Source organism: Elephantulus edwardii, unplaced genomic scaffold (genome assembly GCF_000299155.1).
Source record: "Elephantulus edwardii isolate Elephantulus edwardi_28Jun2011 unplaced genomic scaffold, EleEdw1.0 scaffold00019, whole genome shotgun sequence".
Classification (NCBI taxonomy): Eukaryota; Metazoa; Chordata; class Mammalia; order Macroscelidea; family Macroscelididae; genus Elephantulus; species Elephantulus edwardii.
The window spans coordinates 15,434,811-15,460,452 of NW_006399769.1; the positions used below are offsets into that span (position 1 = coordinate 15,434,811).

The window sequence follows — 25,642 nt, forward strand, 5'->3', positions numbered from 1 at the left end:
ATAGTAATATTTTTGGCACCAAAACACGGGATAATACGAGAGGATGATTTTCTACCATTATCAAGATGGTGCAGGAGAGTATGTGGAACATGTGCTGTCCCACGTGTTGGGCACACCAGGTGCCGGGCACAGCTTCTATCAGTATGAGGGCTGGCTATAGACCAGGCAACCCCCTCACAGGCATGGCACACTTGGGCCAGCACCTGGAGGCAGAGAGTAAGTCTCCAAATGTGGAGCTATTTGTACAAAACTCTTTAGAATTTTGGATAAATCTATCTTTACTATTTTACCCTCATTTCTACCTTTTCATCTTTTTCTTCTCATCCCTGCACTCTGATAGAAAGTTTAAACATTAACTTTAATGTTCAAGACACAAGTCTGCTCTCCCAAGAAACACTAAAATTACTATACACTGTACTACATTGTTACTTGGGTACTATGTCCTACTCTGGTCTCTTCTGCCTGATAACATTTTTTTGCCTGTGTGAGAAGGGCAGACTAGGGCTTTGATGGCACAGTAACATTTTCTGTTACCAAAACCCAAATCATTCTAAAGGATGGAATTTTTGCCTTCATCAAATAGACCCAAACATCTTATTGTCCAGCTAAAATCAATAGACTTTGAGACTGGAGGTTACATTTGAATAGATATGTGATCACTAGAATACCAGGCTCCAAGTGTTCTACAAGCAGCTGGCCTACAAGGACACCATCTTATTCAACCTTACTTCCTAACCCTGTGCTGTTCAACCCACTTGGCATAGTAGCCAGAACATTTAGGGACCCACAGAAGTAGGACCCTGGAGAAATTCGGAGCCCCTGAGTCAGGACAATGTCCAGTACCAGCATGAAGCAACTAGAGTAGTCATCATCCAAAACCCTAAAAAAGTTTTAAGACTTGATCTCTCCAGGGGGAGAATGTTAGGATTGGAGCCAGGAAAAGAGGCAAAAGTTTATGCTTAGAAAACTAAGCTATCAAAACTAGGACACCAGTATTGACATGTATGGAATTGCTGCTTTGGGTGCAATGAGTGATGTCAGAAGTAGTGGGCACTTTGGACACATGAATGGCATCAGAGAACAGGGACCAGAATGAGATCCACCCGTTCTGCTTTGAACTCTCCATGGCATCATCTCATTGGACCAGACTCCAGCCATAAGGCCCACCCAGAGAAAAACACTTAAAATAGAGCCTCACCTCACTATGGTCTCTATGAGTCATACTCAACTTGACGGCAATCAACAACAGCAACACACCTCACTGGCAGGAAGCCTCTCTTCTTTTTTCTTTCAGTGAGGGAGATCATTCCTTTTTAAGATGTAACTAACTATCTTTACTATTTTACCCTTAAAAAAAAACCCACTAAAAAATATACTTTATACTTTGTCTTTTTAAAATAGGTTTTATTTAATTTGTGTATTTTCTTCATGTCTCAAAATTAGAATTTTGAGCTGGATTTATCAAACAGTGCTATAAAATGATGTTTGAAATTAGGGATATTGCCCATAAAGCTAGCCCCAGAACTGGGATTAAAGAGTTTCTTTTTCTCATAGATGTGACTTTATGTTGGTGTTTGTGGGTCTACCTGTATAGGACCTCTCTGTCATGCCCTCTAACTTGATACAAAAATTGATGACCAGACTTTTAAGGTACTTATGAGATAACAAGTTTAAAGAATATCAGATAGACGAAGACATATGAACTCTATATGTTAAATTTTTTATGACTTGTCAGAATGGAGACCTTTCAGGTTTATTTTTAGCTATATTTTCAGTGCTTCAGATTTTTTTGAACACACAAAAACACAGTATTATGCTGCCAAAATACTATTTCAGGCTTTCTATTACAATCCATTTTTAGTATTAGGAACGCCCGTAAATATGTCCTTCCCCGCTTCCTTCAACTTCTTTAGCAATTAAATACTGTAAAAATCTACCTTTCATTCTCTTCATGTCTTTTCAGGAAATCTGAAAACTCTTTTTGCATGTTATTACTTTACATATATATTAATACAGCTATTATGTAAAATATTATAAAACTATTACTGTCGTACTATGCAGTGAACACAATTTAAACTTTTGACTGAGCATCATGTAATATAGTACCTGGTGGTTCTTATTCTGAAAATAGGTACTCATTGTACCATTTTCTAATCTAGCTATATGTTAACACATAGGCCCTAGAGTTCAGATAAGCTTGTACTTAAATCCTTATGAAGACTGAGGCTTTGGATAATTTACACACATTCTCCAAGTGTATTCACCTTTAAAACAGAATAAACTAGTGTACAGATCTCAGATTATTATTTTGAAAATTGCATCCATAAGGTGTCTTAACATGGTTTCTGGCATCAACTAGGATCTTGACTATGATCTTCAGAAGTGATAAATTGGCCTGTGTCAAAGTTAACATATTTGAGTTTATCACTGTCGTCACCCTACGCTCAGCATCTGGATAAATCTCTGTATAGGTGCTATGGTATCAAGAAAATTCCAATTTTCATTGATGCAAAAAATCAAGCACAAAAAATGGTGCTATCAAGTCAATTCTGACTTACAACAACACTTCAAGGCTATATAGAACTGTCCCATAGGTTGCCTAGGGAGGCAAATCCTTGAAAATCCACTGTGTTCTCCACTTAAAATGAGCCCAAAAGCAAAAATAGGAAGCTCTGGTAGCCTGGTGGTAAGTAGCTGCACAGACAAGGTATGTGTTCGAATCCACCAGCTACTCTGTAGGAGAAAGATGGCAGTCAGCTCTCCTGTGATTTACTCGCTTTGAGAACCTCCTGGAGGGTCAACAATGGGTTGGTTACAAATCAGTGGTACTTTACAACAGCAAAGCAGAAATGAGAATTGGAATTATATTGCTCTTATAATTGTATTACTATGAATACTGAAGTCAGATTGAAATGCTAGATTGGGAGTGTTTCTCCTTAAATTGTAACTATATAGGTTTGAGTAAATGGCTGAAATCATCATAGCTCTTTGATATGACCTATTGCGTTCTATTCTTGAGGAGACATGTACAGTGATTAGCATACCTAGTAAGGCCTCAGGAGAGGCTAACTACAGTCGTGTACCGGGTAAAACAACAATAATGTGGTATTACATGCTTAACTCGTACTTAGCTGCCAATTACACAGTAACAAGATCATTCACATGAAGAGTCTTCTGAACTTGCTTAAAATTCTATTGAGTATCACAATTTAATGTTCCCAGAGAATCACAACTTTACTTTTTTTCCCAAAAAAATTAAAACATCAGTGCAGAGCAATAATACCTAATCTTTGCACAATCACGCATACAAAAGATGGCTAAAATACTTACGTAGAAATGGAGAAGGGGTTTAAGATATGTCTGTACCATATATATACATAAGTGTAGTCTCCATTATTAACTTTTATTATAAAAGTCTTTTGAGTGTGTGTGTATGCAGTCTAATTTATAAAACATTTTTACATACTAAATTTGATTGGAGGTTTACAAAATTTCTGTTAGCAGCCTTACAGAAAATCTCATATTTTTAAAGTTTTTTTAATGCCAAAACATTTCCTGCAGAACTAAACATTGGAATTCTTGAGATGAACAGGGTGCTGCAACAGCTTCCCTCTTGGTTGTAGGTGTTGTTTCTTCACAGAAAGACAGTAGACAAATCTTTCGGTGCCTCACACGACCAGTCCCGGTGGTATTTCGCCTTTAGCCGTGGCACTCCAGTTGTACGTTCTCTTGCACTTAACAAGCAGGGTGGGCACACTTGCCACAGGTGGACTTGTGGAGGTGGCAAGCCTTGGAGCCACAGCGGCGGCACTGCTTTCTGCGATGCTTTCCAAACGTTGATGTTCCCTTCATCATCTCACTTCTGTGGCTGAGACCTGAGAGACCAGAAGAGAAGGCACTTCCACTATCTCTCGCATTTTTTAAAGTCGTGAAATAATAACTCTTAAAATTGTTTTAGTAGTTAGATACCTTTTGGGGTTTAGTTATTGTGTACCGTCAAGTTGGAACTGATTCTTATTTCAGAGGCAAGAAATCACATGGAAGGAGATCGCACATCTTTCTCCCAGTGAACAGTTGGTGGATTTGTGCCTTTGAGTTGACAGCATAATTCCTTACTACTAGGGGTCCAGAATCCTCCCCATTGTTGTAATGTGCTCTCAAGTCAGAACATATTCATAGCTAACCCTCCCAATGCGTTTTCAGAGTCTTCAATCACGGGACAGGTTATTGTCCATCTTTGTCCCACAGAGCAGCTGTTGGATTCAAACCAGGTGCCTTGGGGTGGCAACACAGTGCCTTACTGCATGGCTACCAGAGCTCTAAATAAAAATATTTCTTAAAATTTGTTATATACCATTGATCCAGAACTGACCCATCACTGACCCTCCAGCGGGTGTCCAGAGACGATAAATCTCAAGAGCTGAGATTACCTCTCTTTCTCCCGAGAAGTAGCTGGTAGATTCGAATGACATACTTTCAAGTTGGCAGCGCAGCTTTGAGACTTTTTTATAGAGCTTAAATTCTTTTCGTGTGTTTAAAATACCTGCTGAGTTTTCTTTTTTGCTTAGTGCTTTGGAAAACCAAAGTAATAAAGTTAGATCCATTCAACAATTTGAATAGCACCTACATGCCAGCAGGCATTGTCTGAGGTGCTAGGAATACATTACTTAAAAAAAAAATGATAACACGACCTTTTTCTGTACGATTGACTCTCATTTTCTTAAAGAAATCACAAGGTCATTTTGTTCTAAATCCCAGAATTTTATAGTTTTGTTTTTCATATTTAAATCCTTAACTTATTTGGAATTATTTAGAGAAGTTAGAGACCCAACTTATTATTCTTGATAGATAAAAGAATTTTTTAACAACATGTCTTTTCTCCTCTGATCTTCAAAAATTTGTTATTGTTTTGTGCCATTGAGTCAGGACTAACTCACAGCTGACCCTCCTGCGGGATTTCAGAGGGTATGTATACATCAGGCAGGCTGTAAATCAATCAAGAGGCCGTAAATCAAGAAAGGTTGCCTATCTTTCTCTCATGTAACAACTGGGAGGCTTGAAGCACCTGTTCTTGGGTTGGCAGTGCACCTCCATACCCCCTAGGCCACCAGAACTACCTTCATAACTATGTCTGCCAATAACTAAGTTTACCTAATACGTTCTTGTTTTTTTCTTTCTGTTTTAGGAAATTTGCTGTATCAGCAAAAATCCCTGATACCAAGTGGTGTCAGAAATGTTGTGTTGGTAAGTAAACTGCCCAAAACATGGGACACCAAAACTCTCTACTCTTTACCCCTCCCAAATTTAAGGGCACCGCATGGCATACTGTCAGTAAAAGTTTACTCGTCCCCCTTGACTCTTCAATCCCTATGTAAACTAGGCCTAATTGACCACCTGACTCACAGCATGTGATTGGTGAATAAATAATTTGTTGATGAAAATTTGAAACACCTTTATTATAGCACTCTATAACACTTTGCTCTCAGAAGGCCCAATATTATTTCCCACTGTATATAGTAATGTCTTATCAGACTGCATTCATTCATTTATATATGTATTTTTTAAACTTCAAAATACAACACGGTATGCTCTGTGATAAAGGTTTCTGTCTCCTTTGAACACACCATTCATTGCCCATTCCCATCATAATTTCTTGTTGTTAGCAACCTTTAAGTCGGCACCCAACCCCATTTGGACCCATTTGATTCACACGATTTTCACTGGCTAATCTTCAGAAGTAAATCACCAGGCCTTTCTTACTACTCTTTCTCTGGAAGTTTCACTGAAAGCTGTTCACATAACAGTAGCACACGTCCCCAAGGCAGACAGGTGGTGTCTATGGGAGATCTATTGTCTGGGAGTCAAACCTGGCCAACAATCTTGAAAATTCTCCTACTGAACCGCTATCTCTTATCCATCTAAATTAAGAGTTTTATTTGCATTTGGCAAAAATTAAAAAATATTTCCTTTCCTTTATTATTGCTGCTGTTGTTATGTGCCATCAGGTCAGAACCAACTCATATCTGACCCTCCAGTGGGTTGTTTGAGGCAGTAAATCACATGCAAGGAGATTGCCCAGTTTTCTCCTATGGTATTTAAAAAGGGGAGAAATTAAGGAAATCTATAAATCACTATACTTCATGGAATAATGTGGATAGGACAAAAAAAATTTCTCTTGGGTTAGGCTTCAAAAAAGGGGGGGGCAGATTTTAACTATGAACAGTTGAAAAGGTCATTTCAAATTGAAGAAATAATGTAACAAATGTAGTTATAAAACCAAAAATCATAACAGCACAAAATAGATGCTAATTGTTCCACTTTAGCTGGAGTCCAGGCTATAGAAGGCAGAAGATTAATGTAGACCATTTAATTGGAGATAGATTGTGAGCACTCTTGTATGAACTGGCTTAGGAACATGACCTTTATTCATTATACAGTAAGGATGATCTTGCACTAACCCAGGAGCAGTGGGAATAAAAAGGATGATGCTGTGGACATGCAGCCAGAAAACTGCAGAGTAGAACTGTTGTTGCCACGAATCAGGAGCAGCTGGTTTGGGGCAGAGAATAACAAGCTTGGGACTCAGCATAGTGGTTAGAGTCACCAACATCACATCCAGCATCTACCAGGGGCAAGAAAAGGCAGGTTTTCTCTTCCAACTGAAATTTTCTAGACACACTTTTCTGTATTCTTTAGCTGGGTGATTTTACTGTCTTTTTATCTGCTGCTTAAATATTTCAAATCTTTGTTGTCATGAAATTTATTTCTTTTAGTCTCTTACATTTTACATTGTTTTTAATCTTTATTTGAAATATATGTCTTTAAATCATAATCAGCGAGAAAATTTAAAATATCTAAAAATTTAGTTTTATTATTTCTAAAGTGCTATTTGGGGATAGACTTAATCTCCCTAGTGTTTCATAATGGCTTTAAGACTAATAAAAATGAGGGAGATGTACAAGTATTTTAATTGCAGAACCAAAGCATTCTGATTCAGGAACATTTCCACAAAAAAGCCACTCGCTTGCCTGTCTGTGACCACTTTACTTTGCTGTCCCTCTGGCTCTTAGCAGTTTGACAGCTTCTCTCCAAATCTGCATGACCCTTTCCCCCGAATCCTGCTACTTTGGCTGATCTCCCTGCTACCGGCATGTCAGCAGATCAGTTGTGATTCACACCAGTTCTGTGTGACTGCCCTGTTAAGGTTTTAGACTATACTGTTCATAAAACCACAACACCAAGTCTTTTCTCCAAAAAAGCCACCCCATCACACAGCCAACATTTTCTGTTGTGTGTACAAACAAAATTCTGCGTTGACCCAACACATTAATTATTTTCTCTATGTTATTTAATTAAAGAGTTGAACTGGGAATCAGCTTTGATTTGTTAGTTTGCATTTTTGAAATGCAGTTATCATTGTAGGACTTTGCATTATAAGATAAATCATCCATACTTTTTGCCTTAACAGTGAGAAATCCTTACACGGGCCATAAATACCTGTGCGGGGCACTTCACACTAGCATTGTGCTACTAGAATGGGTTGAACCAATGCAGAAATTTATGTTAATTAAGGTAAGCATGAAAGTCTAACTTATGTCATTCTTAGTACAAAAGCTTGATGGTAATCTTTTCTGTTCTTTAAAATAAAAAATGAACTAGAAAAACCTTTTTCCTTCCTCACTTCTTAACGTATTGATTCTAAATTATAGCAGGACATTGGAAATGTTTCCAGTTCTCATTTAGTTGGACTGATCACAGTTTAAAAGAGACAAGAAAAGTAGTGCAAGAGTGTGATAGTAGCAAGCTGCATACAGTGTCTCATTTGCAGCCTGATGTCAAGAACAGCAAAAATCAAGCCCGTACCACTGCGCTGAGTCAGTTCTGACACCTGTCAGCAGTCCATCAGGTTTCCTCACAATCCCAACATCTTTGTCTTTACCCCAAGTACCCCCTGGTGGATTCAGATGACTGACCTTTCCTTTAGCACTTACCTCAGCCTTCAGTTCTCCTGCTTCAAGAACCCAAAAATCAAACCCAGTGAATTGGCATCAGTTCCCACATCATGGCTTCCCTCCATCAGGCCTGCAAGGCTGTAATGTTTATGAGAGATGACCAACCACCCATCTTTCTCACACAGGGTGACTGGTGGCCTCGAATTGCCCCATACTCTTAGCAGCCCAACACTGCACCACAACACTCGGGCTCCTTGATAGCAAGGAAGGGAGTGTTGAAAGAGCAACAAAAAGCACTTTTGAACGTACTCTTGAACAACCTAATTGATCACAAAAGAAAAAAAATAAAAACCAACTTGAAGGTTGGCATTGATCTAAGAAGGCAAAGAATATTCTTTTATGAAGAATATAATTTGTTTTGGGTCTGCCTCCTTAGTCATTTGCTCAGGCATTCCCATAGTTTTTGTGCCTTAATTTCTCCAGCACCTTTTATTAGTGAATATTCTTTAAAAAGATTTACTAATCTATAGCTTGTATTTTGAAGAAAAACTAATTTTAAATCTGTGTAAACTGTAGATCAGTCATCCAAAGAAATTGTGAAATGAATTTTTAAAACTTTTTAATTTTTTATTCATTTTTGCGCATCTTCTCCCCACACCTCCCCAGGTCCACCCCACAAGACACCCTCTGTTCCAGATTGTTCTCATATATAATGCATAATCATAAATGCAAGCCTTTCTGGCAGTTCTTCCCCTAATCTGTTCTGTTGCAATGTTCATTATCTAGGCACTCTTTCCCCATTACCTTCCCAGCACTGCCCCCCACCCCAGGTCTGTCCTATTTTATAACAGTGGTGTAACGCAGTATTTGTCCGCTTGTGAGTGAGATATTTCATTTACCATAATGTCCTCAGGGCTCCCCCATTTTGTGTAATGTTTTACAAGTTCATTGTTTTTTCATTGCTGCATAATATCCCATTTTGTGGATGTACCATCGTTTTTTCTGTCCATTTGTTGTTGATACTCACTTGAGTTGTTTTCCATCTTTTTAAACATGGATGTGCATACAGCTGTTACTATTTGTAGCCTTTTGAGGAAGCACCAAACTGCCTCCCATGGTGATTGCATTATTTTACACCCCACCAGCAGTGAATAAGGGTTCCAATCTCTATACAACCTTGCCAGCATTTATTTTTTGCTACTTTGTTGGACTTTGCTACTGTTGCTGTGGTGAGATGATATCTCATAGTTGTTTTGATTTGCAACTTTCTAAGAGATATTTTGCACATTTCTTCATGTGTTTGTTTGCCATTTGAATGTCATGTTTGGTGACGAGTCTGTTCATATCCTGTGCCTGTTTTGTGATTGGATTGTTTACCTTTTTCTTGTTGGATTATTCTATAAATTTTAGGTTGAAGTCCCTTATCAGGTATGTCATTGCCAAATATTTTTGCCCAGTCTATGGATTTCCTTCTTACTCTACTGGAGAAGTTTTTTTGTTTGGTTGCGGTGTTTTGGTTTTGAGTTTTTTGTTTTTTAATTTTTTTATATTACTCTGATTTATTTACAAAGTTTGAGTACATTGTTTTTCACAAAAGATCCTTCCCATTTGTTGAAGTTTTTTTGATATGCATAGGGATTTGATTCTTAGAAGATCCCACTTGTCTATTTTAGGTTGTAGGTTTAAATTTTTTTTTTTTTTTTTAAACCCAGAAAGCCAGTTTTGGAAAGGTACGTCTGAGGAGTATTCATTTTTGTGTCTTTAATGAACATATGTGCTTGTGCCCACATATTTGTAGTTGCAGCCTTTTACAGGACTCCTGAAAGCACAGTGGCTAATGGCCACTGCAGGAAGAAGATGTTGCTAAAGATTGACAACCTTGGAACCTGCTCTGTTGTACGGTCTTTTGTGAGTCAGAATTGGCTCAGTGGTAGTGGATTTAGATTTTGGTTTTGTAGCTACTTATGTCTGTTCTCACCTGCATGCACACCTGTACCTACCTGGATATCAGGATGTCAGCACACATCCATATGTACTTTGCACATTTGGTACCACTTTCACTGTCACCAAAAATAATAGGTCTCTGCCATCTAAAAGCATACTTCCGTTTTTGGTAAGTAACGGTGGACATTGGTCTTTGTGTATGTATTCATTCTTGCCTTCTTATAAAAGACAGAGCATATAATATTTTTCCTTGTATGTTAAGTATTATTTCACTTAGCGTTATACCCTCAAACTCCACTCATGCTTGTGTTTCAGAGAGTTATCTTTGTGCTATATGGTTGAATAGTAGTCCATTGTTTGTATGTACTTCAGATTGTTTATCTCGTTATCTTTGATGGGCAGTCAGTTATCTCTAATTATTTGCTCTTGAAAAAAAGCAGCGGTGAATATCCTGCCCACTGCTGTCAAGTTGATTCGGCCTGATAGCAACCCAGTAGGACAGTGTAGAGCTAGCCCACAGCAGTGAATAGAGACATTCATATGTCTGTTGAGGTTATTATTTTAAGTCTCTAGATACATATCTAGGGAGCCCTGGTGGTGTAGTCCATAGAGAGTTGTGCTACTATCACAAAGACGGTGGCTCTCTTGACAGTTCACCAGCAGTTCTGTGGGAGGAAGCTGGTACTGTCCTCCGGTGCAGTATACAGTCTCACTGGATGGGCAGCAGTGAATTTGTTCATCTCATTAGCAGTGAGTTTTTTTGTTTTTTGAAGTACTTAGCCAGCAGTGGGATTGCTGGATCCTAAGTTAGTTATGTTTCTGTCTGAGGGGAAGCTGGATGGACAGGGGAGATTGGAGGATGGAGATGGGAGTTTTCTTGGAGCTGCGAGGTTGCTTCTGATCACTTAAGTCTGGGTTCACAGCCAACCACTTAGCCTTGTGCCACCAGCCATCTTTATTCCAGGACTTTGGTAACTACATGGGTTTAACTTTAAAAGCAAACTCACATTGGTAAATATAAAATATATATAAAAATATTTACCACTTAGATTTTTATGTGTACTAGGAGTTTTGGTGACAAAAAGTATCTTCATGGTGAAAAGGTAGTTTACATATTTTTATAAAACTAAAACTTGTTACTAGGCAAATTACTTGGCCTTTTGCTTCCCTTTGTTGAATGCACTTTTGCTTCTGCCTTCAGCACATAGACTTTCCTATCCCATGTCCACTTCGAATGTTTGAAATGCTGGTGGTCCCCGAAGAGGAGTTCCCTTTGGTTTGCGTTGGGGTCAGCAGAGGAAGAGACTTCAACCAGGTGGTTCAGTTTGAGACTGTCAATCCAAATTCTACCTCTTCGTGGTTTACAGAATCAGGTTTGTGATTTTTATTATATTATTAAGATCACTATTTATGCTACTGTCATAAATAATACATTTACTGTCTCTCTTTAAGCAGAAATAGTATATGGAAGTTAATCAGTTTTAAACATCTACTATGAAACTTAGAGAAGATGACTTACATAAAAGTAATTTGTTTGATGATTTTAAATCTATTGACTGAACATGTATATTTAGACTTTACTATATCCAGTGCACGTATACCAACTTTCCTTTCAGAGGTTAATGTGATTGTTAAAAACTTGTATTTGATGTATATTAATATACTATTTGGGGAGTGCATATCCCAAAAGCAATTTTTAAAAGTTAGTTTCACAAAAGCGCTTTGCTGCTCTGGTAGCCTAGTGGTAAGGAGTTACACTACTAACCCAAAGGCACACAGTTCAAGTCCACTAGCTGCGCCACTGGAGACAGATGGGCAGTTTCCTACTATGTGATTTACAGCCTCTGAAAACCCACTGGAGGGTCAGCTATAAGTTGGTTCTAACTCAACAGTACATAACAGTAGCAGAACCTGGTGGCATGTTGTGTAATGTAACAGGCTGTAGCCAAAAGGTTGGCAGTTCTTCTCTGCCAGCTCGAGAGACTTGGACGGTCTCCTCCAGTCAGCCTCAGAAGCCCAGTGGAGGGTCGCCAGGACTAGGAACCAACTTGATGACAGTGGGCTTTTGTGGAGGGCAGTGTGAAGGAACCCATAAGATGTTGATTAGGTGGAGTTTGTTGAAACCTTAGAAGATTGTTCACCCACAAAAAAATATTAAAGGAACATGGGTTTTTATTGGGGAGGAGGAGGAAATCACAAAAACATGATTGCTAAAAAAAAAAACCAAACAAGAAACAACAAAACCAACACCATGATTGCTAAAGCCCAGGTGTTCTTAAACAACACATTTAACTTGCAAGACAGCTGTCCTTTAAGAACACACAAAAGATGAACAAAAGGCCTGAAGCCTTTCTATAACTATCATCATTTCTTCAAGTTCATAGACTTTCTTAGAGGCATGTGGTTTAGGAAGTGGATGTCACTCCTGCTTCCAAACCTGAATCAATCTGAAAACTCCACCAAACACTGCCCATGATGGGTAACAAATTACAGTGTTTGACACACCTATGGCAGTTGTTCATCAAAACAGCAACTCTAAGTTACTTCAGAATGTTCATCCCAAATTAATTAACATAGCCATCAGCCTGCAGATACTATTAAAAAAAAAGAGAGAAAGACCTAGATAAATGGAAGGTTATGCCATGGTTAGAAAAACTTAACATTGTGAAAATGGCAGTACTACCAGAATTTACAGATTTAATGCAATCCCAACACCATTCTTCAAGTAGATGGAAAAAAATAATCACCGACCTTCTATGGAAGCTCTACTGAAGAAGAAAGCCTTCTACTTCCCGACCTCAAAACCTGCTGGAGAGCCCCACTAATCAGAACAGCATGGTCACACACATAGACCAGTGGGATAGAATCCAGAACTGAGAAGTCCAGCCACTTACGGTCAACCGTCAGCTTACATCAAATGGATAAGAAACTATGGTTAAAAAAAAAAAGAAACTGTGGTTTATTCACATAGTGGTTTACTGTGTAGCATCTATAAACAGTGAAGAACTCATGAGACACTACAACATGGGTGTGTCTAGAGAACATTAAGTGAGTGAAATAAGTTACAAGAAGATAATGTATTAAGGACCACCGTTAAAGTAGAGAAAAGATTTACATGGAGAACCAATCTAGTATATTGGAATAGGTGAAAGGAAGGACAGTGAATGGACAATCAAACATTGTATTGTAATGTTACGGTACAAAATATGCATGAATGATTGAAACAAAATGTTAAAAAAAAATAAGAGACATGCTGCATTGGAGAAATCTGCTGCCATGGACCTCTCCGAAGTACAAGTCAAGGATATAACTTTAAAGGCTGAGATGAGCCTGACCCAAGACATTTTCATTTACCCCATATGCATGTGAACGCTGAGCAATGAATAATGACAAATGAAGAAGAGTTACTGCCTTAAAATCGCGGTGTTGATTTAAAGAGAGTATTGACTACGCCATGGACGGCCAAAAGAACAAACAAGTCTTGTCTTGGAGGAAGTTTAGCCAGGATGATGGAAGTTCATCTTGCATACTCTGGACATGTTGTCAGAAGGGACCAGTACTTGCAAGACTGGTGGGAATAGTGAATGATTAGAGAAAGAAAGGGAGACCCTCAACAAGATGGAATGACACAGTGACTGTATGTAAGTGAGCTTGAGCACATCAAAGGTGATGAGGATGGTGCAAGACAGGGCAGCATTCAGATCTGTGGGGTGTAGGGTCGCTGAATTGGAATCAACTCAGTAACATGTAGTAAGGGATTAGTGTTTTTTAATGATCTCAAGATAATTTCACTGATTGGTAATTATTAAAAGCATTTGATCAAAGCCTTGTTTTCTTGAGTTATCTATGTAGTATTGGTAAACTGAAACAAGGTAGATTCTTCATTTGCACTAATTATTTAAAACTACAAAGACCTGATTGGCTTAACCTCCAATGATCCTTTTCCATAACCTTCCAACCTTGATTAATTATGGAAGTACTAGGTCTAAAGAACACTGTCGGTCTGAAATATGACCGTCTTTGGGATGTCCTAAGCGTATTAACTGTGATGGGATGTGAAAAGTACAAACCAACCACCTGTCCATGAAATAGAAAGCCAGGCACAATTGCCTGTAGTTCAGCAGTGTTCATTTTGATGTTAATACGGCACATTGGACATCCTGTTTTCACTTGATGTGAAAATGAGAAGTCATTTAAAAATGCAAAGCATAGTTCCAATCTTTACAAATTTAAAATTACAAATCAGTCATGCCTGTGATTTGAAATATTAGCTTCCAAGTCCAAATAGGAATAATAAAATAATACCACCCCAATAGTAATAAAGTACCTAACAGCTGTTCTTTTGAACACTTACAAAGCTTAGCATTTACATCAACATTTGAACCCAAGCAGCCTGAAGCCTAAGCTCTCAACCACAACAGTGTTCCTACTGTGTACTATTGAGTCAGAAGAACCAACTCCTAGCTGACCCTCCAACAGGTTTTCAGAGGTGGTAAATTGCATGGGAGGAGATTGCCCATCTTTCTCCCATGTAGCAGCTGGTGGATTTGAAGCACCTATCCTTGGGTTGGCAACTCAGTTCCTTACCACTAAGTCACCAGAGTTCTGTCAGCCACTACAGTATGTACAGCTAAAGATTTTTATCTATTGCAAATACAGTGATCTTCAAAACCACCCTCTCCTTCTTTATGTCTGTATGCTTCACAAAGTATTTATTAAAGTTTCTCCAATTCCTTTTGTGTTTTGTAGATAACCCACAGACGAATGTTACACATGTAACCCAATTGGAGAGAGATACCATTCTTGTATGCTTAGATTGTAAGTTTTTATTCATGAACATCTTGTTTTAATAAGATGACTATTGCCTTCATTTCTCAGTAACTTGTTTTCCTCTAGGTTGTATAAAAATAGTGAATCTCCAAGGAAGATTGAAATCTAGCAGAAAATTATCATCAGAGCTCACGTTTGACTTTCAAATTGAATCAATAGGTAAGTAACATTTTGATTGATAAAAATAGGAATTCATAGGAACAGTATGAGTATAATAATGAATTTGATAATTATAAAAAAATAATAAAAATAATACATGTTTATAATAAAAATATATTAAAAACTATAGTGTAAATTATTTATCCCTTACATGTCTCAAAAGAAATCATAACACATTTCTCCTAGCATAGCTATGATTTTTTGTTTTTGTTGTTTTTTGTTGGGTTTTTTCCTTTCTTTTTTTTTAAATTTATTTATTAATTTTAATGAAAGTTTACAGAGACTTAGGATTTCCAGTCATTCATTGTTGCACTTTTCTCCCTGCCCACCCCGTCCTCCCCCAATTCACTCTTCTTGAAAAGAAAAAGAAAAGCTCTTTCATTGTTATGCAGTCTCTCCCCCCAAATCCACTCCACTATGCAGCCTTCACTCTGGACTTCTATAATGACAAGAATATCCATCCATATATCCCTTTTAAACAGTTCTCTCCCTCATCTGTTTCAATGCAGTATATATCATTCCTCCCCTCCTTCTCGGTCTTCCCTCAACCCGATCTCAGTCCTGTTTTACAACAGTGGCCCTATGCAATATTTGTTCTTTTGTGACTTGAGATATTTCACTCAGCATGATGTCCTCCAGGGTCATCCATTTTGCATAATATTTCATGAGTTCCTTGTTTTTCAGTGCAGCGTAGTATTCCGTTGTGTGACTATACCACAGCTTCTCTATCTATTTGTTTGTTGATGAGTGCTTAGGTTGTTTCCAGCTCTTTGCTATTGCGAACAAAGCTGCAATAAACATGGGTATGCAATAGCTATGATTTTTCCATTTCCTCCAGACCCTAATAAATCATTTAAACTTCTGACTTGGTAAACTCTGTTATTGGTTTGTTGTGGTTTTTTTTTTTCCAACTGTGGCTGCTAATTAGAGAGTTTTAAATATATGGGATTAGTAAAATAAAGAGTATTATATGTGGGATTGTGCTAAGAAAAATGAATGACAATTTATATGTATTTTTATAATTATAAATTATATAATGCATAATTTTTCTAATGTATCAATAAAATATGCTTGGTTTTGGCAGAGAATAGGCCACAGACAGTTGTTTTATTCCTAGTTCTGTTTCCTTCTCTCCCTTACCCTGCAACTAAAGTGCAGTCCCTCCAACCAAGTAAAAAAAGATGTCATTTTAGTGACAACTACTCAAGATACTGAAATGTTATAGTAGTAGTTGTTGATGTATGCGGTTGAGTCAGAACCCACTGATAGCTGACCTTCCAGTGGATTCTCACAAACAGTAAGCTGCACAGGAGGAGATTGCCTATCCTTCCCCATAGAGCAACTGGTAGATTCAAGATAAACATAGAACAGAAACTCAAAGCCTGAATGCAAGCCTAACACCAACCTGGTTGTATGAGGTACCTGGTAATCAGGATTCTCCCTTTCTAAAAACGTAAGACCTGGATTGTTTCATAATTATTTTTATATGCCTAATAAAGACTAGATAATCCCAGTCCTTTATAAACAATTGATGATTATAGACAAAAAAGAAATCCTAAGCAAATCAGTGTATAAGACTAACTTAAGCCTGAACTAAACCAACAGCATTAATTTGAGGGGAGAAGTGTAATCTGATCTTAACTATGAAAATAAAATTGTAAATAAAATAACTAGCAAAAAAACTTCTGCACTGTCATGGTAAAGAGATTGAGATAGTTAACACTCTTGGTACCAGCAGCCAGGAAATCAAGAGACAAATTGCACTGGGAAAGTCAGCTGTCAGGGACCTCTCCAGAGACTTCTCCAGAGCAACAACATCAGGCTGGAAACTAAGGTGTGCTTGATCTGGGCTATAATCTTCGCAATTGCGTGCTATGCATCAAAGAGTTGGACAGTGACTAGGGATGAAAAAAGAAGAATTGATGCATTTGAGCTGTGGTGCCGGAGAAGAGTGTTGAATATACCGTGAACTGCTAGGAGAACCAACAGGTTTGTCCTGGAGAGGGTGAAACCAGGCTCCTCCTTGGAGTCAAGAAGTCTTGACATACTTTGGGCATGTCACAAGGAGGGACCAGTCGTCAGAGAGGGGCACCCTATTTGGGAGAGTGGAGAGACAGCACAGGAAAGGAAGACCCTCGATGAGGTGGTTCCATTTTGTGATTGGGGTGGTGGGGATGAGTGTGTCGGAGACGGTAAGGTTGGCACAGGATAGAGCAGAGTTTAGGCCTCTTGTACATAAGGTTGCTGTGAGTTGCAAGCAACTCGACGGCACATAACAACAACAACCAAGTTATAGATTTATCTCAGAAAACCAAGGAATATTTATGCACTATACTACACAGAAAACAGAACAGTCAGATCACTTTTTAATAGCTGTATAAGTCATTCTATAAAATCCAAATCATGATTTAAACAAAAGAAAAACTTCTTAGCAAATTAGGAATAAAAAGAAGGTCCTTTACCTTCCCAAAACTTATTACAGCCATCAAGTTTAATGGTCAGAGACATTTCCATTAAAGTGGAAAACAAATAAGGATGCTTGTTCTCATTATATTCCAACATTGTCTTATTAGAGTAGAAGAGGGGTGTGTGAAGATTAGACAGAAAAGAGTGAAAAGATACTTCTTGGCTGATGGAATACTGTAATACTATAAACTACTAGAAATAATAAGAGAATTCAAAGTTTTAAAATCTAAGTAACACCAAAGTGTAGTTTTCCTGTATGCCAATAATGATGAGTGAAAGCTTTAATAGGAAAAAATATTCCATTCACTATGATGATAAAATATGTGTGAATAGCTAGGGGAGCTCTGGTGGCCTAGTGGCGAGGAGCTGCAACTACAATCCCAGAGGCGCACGGTTCTAATCCACCAGATGCTCTGCAGGGGAAGGAGGGACAATCTCCTCCTGTACCAGTCAGATCTGATTTGACAGTACACGCACACAAAAATAATAAAATAAAAAATAAAAAAAAAGTGTGAATAAATCAAAGCATGTTTAAAGTCATCATGTAGAAAAGTCCAAATTTAAAAGCATAGTGGAAGATTTGAACAAATGAACTACACTATATCCAGTTCTTCCAAAATTAACCCACAAAGTCAGTAAATTTATAATAAAAATTTTCCTAATGAGATTTTTTTGTGTCACTTGATAAGCTGATCTTAAAATTTATACTGAGGGCGTGGGGTGGGGGAAAAAAAATTTATACTGAAGAGCCAGAATGCTAAGAATACTAAAGTTTGACGAATACTTGCTTTAATTAAAAAATTTCTATAAAGTCATAACAAGTAGTAAGAAAAGAGGACCCAAAAATAGACTCACAAGTAAAAAGAAATTTAAGGTTTTAATTGTCAGTGGGGTAGGATAGACAGGTCAACACATGATTCTGAAGCAATAAAAGATTTAAAAGAAATGAAATTTCATTTCTTCCTTGTTAATTATTTTCTCATTCAAAAAAGCAAGACCTATTTTTTAAAGGCTGTAAAAGTCCTTTATTTTAGTCATTCTACTTCCAGATAATGTGCCCTATAAATTTTTCACATGTGTTCTAGATGGACAAGAATGTTCATAATAGGGGGAAAAAACCTTGGAAATAATTTGTGCATCATATCAGATGGATTCAAGTTAGAATCATGAGGTATACAAGATGCCAAAGTGTGTGTTTTTCTGTAAAACTAAAAGTGAATATGAGAAATAACTAGAATGTGATAGTTGAGTCGTACATGCGTGTATGTTTATCATGTTAATCTCTGATTCTCTTTTGTTTGAAATATTTTATTCTCCAAATATAAGTCAACTTACAATTTCTATAACAAAAAAATTCCGCATTATTGATAGGGACTCTTGAGGCCAATTACCAGTTGTAATACTGCTATAACAGCAATGAAATGTTGCTTATAGTTGAACTTTTGTACTATTAACAGTAATTGAGCTGTTCTTGCTTGCTAGTTTGCCTCCAGGACAGTGTACTAGCTTTCTGGAAACACGGGATGCAAGGTAGAAGTTTTAGATCAAATGAGGTAAGTAATCATTTAAAAATTATATCCACTAAAGAGTCAAATTCCACTTCATGAAGTCCTCTTTAACAGATTTGCTAATTGCACAAGTAATGTTTGATCTGCTCTTTTTATTATTCCTACGTTCATTGTAGTAATGAAAATCTGAATTTATTTTATAGTTAGCTCATTCTCTCCATTACTCAAAGAACTTCACTGCATATGTTACATACTTCAGATAAGCATCACCCTTCTTTTCAGGAGAAGGAACTTCCCACTATGCACAAAGTTAACCACCATGGTGTTTGTTTTACTTTCTCTGACCCAGTACGTGGACCTAGAGTCATGAAACCCCTTTCTTGACTTGCATTTCAGAATGCAGCCAGCCAGTGAAGGACTCTGCACCTTCTTGTCAACACTATACCCTCTATCTGTGTTATCTCAGCATTTATTAGAACTTTTATCTTCATTTTGTGAGTCCTTGTCAAGCTTATTATAGGAATACTTCTTACTCCGAGCCATGTGACATACTCTGTTTGGTTCCATATTTATACCAGAAAGTGCTGGTGTTATAAACATGACCAAAACTTGCCCCCCTAGAATGTCATAAGAAAGTAAAACTCAAAAATTCCTCTAGTACCCCAAGTTAATACTCTTTGCGGGTCTGAATAGTGTAACTGTTTCTAAACCACTTAAAGAGAACTTCACACAGGGAAAGAGCTCCTTGTGCCCGTTAAGCTCAGAGCCTTTTTTCTTAGCCTTGGTGGGTGATCATGAGCCGTCAGTGAAGTTCCAGACTCATGACGCCTGATTTCAAGCCTCAGCCCTGTCATTTATCAGCTGTGTTCTCTTGGAATGTCTTTTATGTTTGCCTCAGTTTTTCCGTCTGTGGATTGAGGAAAACAAAATATTCTTTCCCAAGGTTTTTAAGATTAAATGAAATGAAGCATGTGATGTGCCTGGTCTGTAGTGAAAGTGTCACTGTTAATATTGTCAGCACTTATTCCCACAAGAGGGCTCACTTCTCCAAACAAAACTCAATCGTAGCTGACCCTCTAGCCACTTTTCACAAGCTGTAAATCACACAAGAGGAGAATGCCCATATTTCTCACACAGAGGAGCTGGTGGATTCAAACTGAGTGCCTGTGGCTTGGTAACCTAACTCCCAACCACTAAGGCCACTTGGCCAAAAGATATTTTTAAGTCACCTAAGAGGATTGAACAGGAAGATAAGAACAGTCAACCATTAGTAAATACTAAACAGAAAAAGAAGTTCTTTAGAAAGCATACTTGAAGAACACCACAAAGTAGATATTTTTGGTCTCATTTTGCAGAAGACAAAATTCTTTTTAAGAGATCTACCTTGCCTATGTCACAGTGAGAAAATTGGGATGCAAACTAAAATCGTATCTGACTTTTAAAATGCCTAGTATTAGAATTTACACTGCAGCATTTTCTTGTGCAAAGACTAGGTCTGACTGGTTTACTGCTGCCAGTAGTCTTGCTGTTAACACTAACATAATCTTAACATGAATGATTTAAGGTTCCCAGCAAATAAATCAACTGGATCCTTTGCTTTTTTAAGTTTTTCCCTTGGAGTCTAAAATTTAACAAAGAAATTATTTTTCTAATCACATATTTTTTGATTAAATAAAATTAACCATGGTTTTCCCAGATACAAATTTATGCCCCATGTTCTTAATTAACAAATTAACAATCTTATTTCTTCAGAAATAGGTTTGTTTTTTGTAAAGTTTAAATTAAATGCCTAAATGTTATTTTTTTCCCTCTAGTTACAGAAATTGAATTTCTCTTTTCATTGAACAGGTAACACAAGAAATTTCAGATAGCACAAGAATTTTCAGACTGCTTGGATCTGACAGGTATGAAAGAAGCTTTTAATACATTTATGAATCCAGTATATAACTGGCATTTTTTTCCCTAGAAAATTGAAATTTCTCAATATGTTGACACTATTTTATGCACTATAGCAAACAGTTCACACTTTGCTAATGTCCCTCATTTCCCAAGTAAGAGGACTTTATCAACTCTGAAAATACTAGTTTTACTTTCAAAACAACCATCTAAAGAAAATGTATGCAAAAAACCAGAGACCTCTTTTTAGTGCCCAATAAGATCCAATTCTAATACTTTTTTTTTCCATCTTGGACTGCACATTGCTATTAGGATTTATAAGAATTAAGTCCCTACAGTTTTTCTAATATAGGTGTGTGTAGTTTCCCCTCCCCCAGCCCCACTCCCACTTCTACCCACCCCTGTGCTTTCTTGAGAGCACTAGATTGATTAGAGGTGGGAAAGGTGGATTGTATGCAACATTATTTCTCAGAGCTGGAACTGGCTTATTGATCAATAGTTTGCAAATTCTTTCTACTCATAAACCAAATAAACATGATTTAAAAAGGCATGTAATGGAGAAACAATGGGAAGGGTTTATACAGATACTTTCAAGAATAACTTTGTTATATGTTTATTTATTTTAGGGTCGTGGTTTTGGAAAGTAGGCCAACTGATAACCCCACAGCAAATAGCAATCTCTACATCCTGGCAGGTCACGAAAACAGTTACTGAGAAATGTGCTCTGACAGCTAGTGCTAGAAGGCGGGAACACTACTGCTGCGACATTAGCGATGCTTGAAGCTGGACAGAAGCTGCGGGAACCTGGCTTCAGTCACTTTGTAATTTATTGTGGCATGAGACAAAGATGAGGAAATTTTTTGTTTTAAGTGGTATGGATATATTTAGCATATTGAACCACACAAGTGCTTATCTCATTTGTTACGTAATCTTTGTACATATATGCAGTATTTTTCTGTGAAACTTCATATTGCTGGACATACACTAAGAATTTATGTAGATAATGTACTTTTATGAGATGTACAAGTAAGTGTCTTATCTGTACAGATGTAAATGTTGATGAAAATGCAATTGGGATTAATATTTTAAGAATTCTTTAGTATATTCTGGGTGTGGTTATATTACAAAATGGGATGCTGGAAATGAATACAGTAAATTTAACACTATTGTATTTTTATTATATGTAATTTAGTAATATGAATATAAATCTTGTAACTTTTAAAATTGTAATGGAGGCTGTAATCATTTTATAATCTTGTTTTTAATGTTAATGCTAGTACACTGGTGTTTTATATTTGCACAAAGTATTGATATGTGATGTATTAAGTCACAAAAGTAAGCTGTGACATTGTCAATATGCATTTGGCTCTACAACGTCTTTTTAAAATATATTTGGATTGTTTTCAGTGTGAAACAAACCAATTAACTACATGTTGTAGTAACTGGGCCTTCTTATTTCAGCAAAATCCTATAAAAATGCTTGTCTGTGCTTAAAAACCAATACCTTTGAAAAAAATGTTGAATCACAGAATAGTGGTACTGTGATATAATACTACAATTATTGTCTGATTACAGTATGCACAAGAATAAAATAGAATTATTAGAATCCCACTAATTATTGCACATAATCACATTGAAGAACTAGAACATTCCATAGAGTGAAGTGGTTCAAATTTCTAGTGGAATTTTTACTTCTTTTGGCCTTATTTTATGATCACTTTCCTATTTCTTTTGGTTTAGGGTATAAACACATGGCCAAAATAATTTAGTTACTACCTCATACAAACAATTTTATGGTTACTACACATCACAGGAACTTAGTTCTGGTTAAAGTCATTTTTGATTGCTATTTTCCAGTGGAATATGTATATACCAAGTTTTAGCAAAATGCACATTTTGGGCTCTTTTTTGGTATATGTTCTTTATATTTTAATGTGACTGTACACACTAAGAACAAACTAAATTGTGATTTATGGTCTTCATTTATTTTAATTGCTAAAACTTTTAAATATATTCTTCATTGTACATAGTGTAAAATAAACATGTTTTTTAACATATTGTTGTATAGTATCTTGTCTTTTGGCTTAAAATGTGTGAAACTTCTCCAGTGGATTAAGGGGAGTGAGCTCTGGTGACGTAATCTGGAGAAAGTTGTGAGAACCTTCTCTGGTGATTCAATCCCACCAGTGACTCCTGGAGAACGTTGTGCAGTTCCCTCCAAAACTCACCAGAGGACCAACTATTAGTAGGTTCTGACTTGACAGCAGTGAGATTAAGTGGATTTCTTAACATATAAAGGGGACGTTTTCTTACTGTTTATAATTTAACCCTCAGTTACTGTTTCCAATCTAAATATTCTAGTCCCTCAAATTACTTTAGGGAACTCTGGTGGCTTAGTGGTGAGGCATTGTACCGCCAGCCCAAAAGTATACAGAAGTATATAGTTTGAATTCATCAGCTGCTTCACAGGCAGTCTCCTCCCAAGCAATTTACTACCTTTGAGAATCCACAGGAGGGTTCTGACTCCGTGTACACAACAACAACAACAAATTACTGTTAGTTGATCTGTTATCTCAATTTCATGAAGCATTAGTATTGCTGCGTTTGAGAAAAGGGCATCTGTAAAATCCTCGGCTTCTGCAGTAAACAATGGCAGTATTGGTTAGAGCAGATGTGAATACACTATAATCTTCACACAATCCTGCTCCCTGGCTGCCCCTCTAAAATAATGTTTTATCATAAAGAGCACCACATACCCATTTATATGTTATCCATGCTTTTATGTTACAATGACAGAACTGAGTGTTGCAAAAAAATATATGGTCCATAAAAACTAAAATATGTACTGTTTGGCTCTTTACAGATAAAGTATGCTAACTTCTGTATTAGAGAAAGGAGGAGTGTTGATGCACTGAAATTCAAGAGGTGGGGGAGGAGCTGGAGTCATGGTCCGGAGCCCTCACGTCTAGTACTGTCCATGCCACTGCCCATCACTGTGACTGTGGATAACTTACTTGACTGTAGACTGGTTTCCTTCTCTAAAATTCATTTTAAGTCATACAGAGGCTAATAAATGCCAGTTACATATTAAGTCCAAGTACATTTCAGTTAATCTTGACATTGTTATGTGCCGTCGAGTCTTATGTGCGACTCATAGTGACCCTATGTACAACAGCCCTAAACCCTCCTCTGTCCTGTGCCAGTCTTACTGTCTCTGACATACCCCAATTACTCCAGTAATCCATCTCATCAAGGTTCTTTCCCCTCTTGCGCTGTCCCTCCACCCTCCCAAGCAGAGCATGATGTCCCTCTCCAAGGACTGATCCCTCCTTGCAACATGTCCAAAGTACGTCAGACAAAGCTTCAGATTCCTTGCCTCCAGGGAGCAGCCTGGTCTCACCCTCTCTAGGACAAGCCTGTTTGTACTCCTAGCAGTCCTTCAGTACTCTTCTCCAGCACCACAGCATCAATTTTCCTTTTATTATTCCTAGTCATTGTCCAGCTTTCTGATGTGCAGCAAGTAATTGCAAAGCCTGAATTAGGCACACCTTAGTCTCCAGACTGACATCATTGCTCTTCAGTACTTTGGAGAGGTCTCTGACAACAAGCAGACTTTCCCAATGAAATTTGTCTTTTAATTTCTGGGCTGCTGGTATCAAGAGTGTTGATTGTGGAGCCAAGCAAATTGATGGTGTTAACAATCTCAGTCTCTTCACCATCTATCATAATGCTGCCAATCAGCCCAGTGGTGAGAATCTTGGTTTACTTGATGTTGAGCTTCAATCCATATTGATGGCTGCAGTCCTTGACCTTCTGCAGCAAGTTCTTCAGATTTTCAGTTTCAGCAAGCAGAGTTGTGTCATCTGCATGATGCAGTTTGTTGATGAATCTTCCTCCAACCTAATGCCACATTTCTCTTCATGGAGCCCAGCCTCCCAGGTAATCTGTTTTGTATATAGATTGAAAAGATATGGCAATAGTACACATCGCTGGCATACACCCTCCCCAATTTTGAACCAGGCAGTGTTCCCTTTGTTCTGATGACTGCTTCCTGGTACTACAGGTTTTGAATAAGCACAATCAAGTGATTCTGGGATTCCCATTCTTCTCTAGCCAGTTTATTGTGATCCACACAGTCAAATGCTTTTGCCTAGTCAGTGAAACACTATAGATAGACATTCCTCTGGTACTTCCTACTTTCAGCCAAGCTCTATCTAACTTTAGCTATAACGACTTTGAAAGTCATCTTTGCCAGCCTAACATTATGTTTGCTGAGAAACAAGGGCTTATGGAAAAGATTTTCAAGGAATTAAGATTTCTGTTGTTATTGGCATTTATTGGCAAGGTAAATCCTTTCTATTTGTGAGACTTGTTTATTCCAGTTTCTAAGATAATAAAAGGTTATGTAGAAAAATTGACCAGCGCTTGATCTAATAGCTTATATATGAAGCTTCCTTGGTTTCTGTGATTCCCAAACACATCAGCTGCTCGTAGTTCCTTATATTGGGACCAATGTCTCTGAAGTTTAGTCATAATGTTTCCCAAGCGAAGGCGAGGCATCCTGTGGAACTCGTGTGTAGATAGGTTTTTCTTGGCCTCGGGGCCTGTGGTTTTGGCGTCTTCAGTGTTACCTGAGAAGATGGACAGGGAGTGTGATGGACCCTTTAGCTGCCCAGCTTTCTGCCAGTCAGGCTCCTTACACCCACTCTGCGTGGCCTGCGGAAGAATGCCGCGTGGTTTTGGCATCTTCAGTGTTACCTGAGAAGATGGGCGGGGAGTGTGATGATCGAATTCGATCGAATGATTGAAGTTTGCACAATCAATGACTTCTTCATAGCAAATACATTTTTTTTCTTTTTTTTTTAATTTAGGTTGTTTATTTTTCAT

The 25,642-nt window shown here is 37.6% G+C and overlaps 1 protein-coding gene across 2 annotated transcripts in view; it reads left to right on the top strand.

Moving 5' to 3' along the window:
- The window catches only part of MAP4K3 (mitogen-activated protein kinase kinase kinase kinase 3), a 257,922-nt gene extending 235,112 nt beyond the window's left edge, over nucleotides 1-22,810 (top strand). Inside the window, exons 27-34 of one of the 2 annotated variants that reach the window (XM_006882333.1) lie at nucleotides 5,186-5,244; nucleotides 7,469-7,572; nucleotides 11,098-11,269; nucleotides 14,646-14,714; nucleotides 14,793-14,885; nucleotides 18,834-18,904; nucleotides 20,708-20,763; nucleotides 21,382-22,810. In XM_006882333.1, the coding sequence (XP_006882395.1) occupies nucleotides 5,186-5,244; nucleotides 7,469-7,572; nucleotides 11,098-11,269; nucleotides 14,646-14,714; nucleotides 14,793-14,885; nucleotides 18,834-18,904; nucleotides 20,708-20,763; nucleotides 21,382-21,469 (712 nt within the window). In that variant the 3' untranslated portion in view covers nucleotides 21,470-22,810. The remainder of the gene's footprint in view (nucleotides 1-5,185; nucleotides 5,245-7,468; nucleotides 7,573-11,097; nucleotides 11,270-14,645; nucleotides 14,715-14,792; nucleotides 14,886-18,833; nucleotides 18,905-20,707; nucleotides 20,764-21,381) is intronic. The other variant, XM_006882334.1, reaches the window with a different exon arrangement.
- The last annotated feature ends 2,832 nt before the right edge of the window (nucleotides 22,811-25,642 follow it).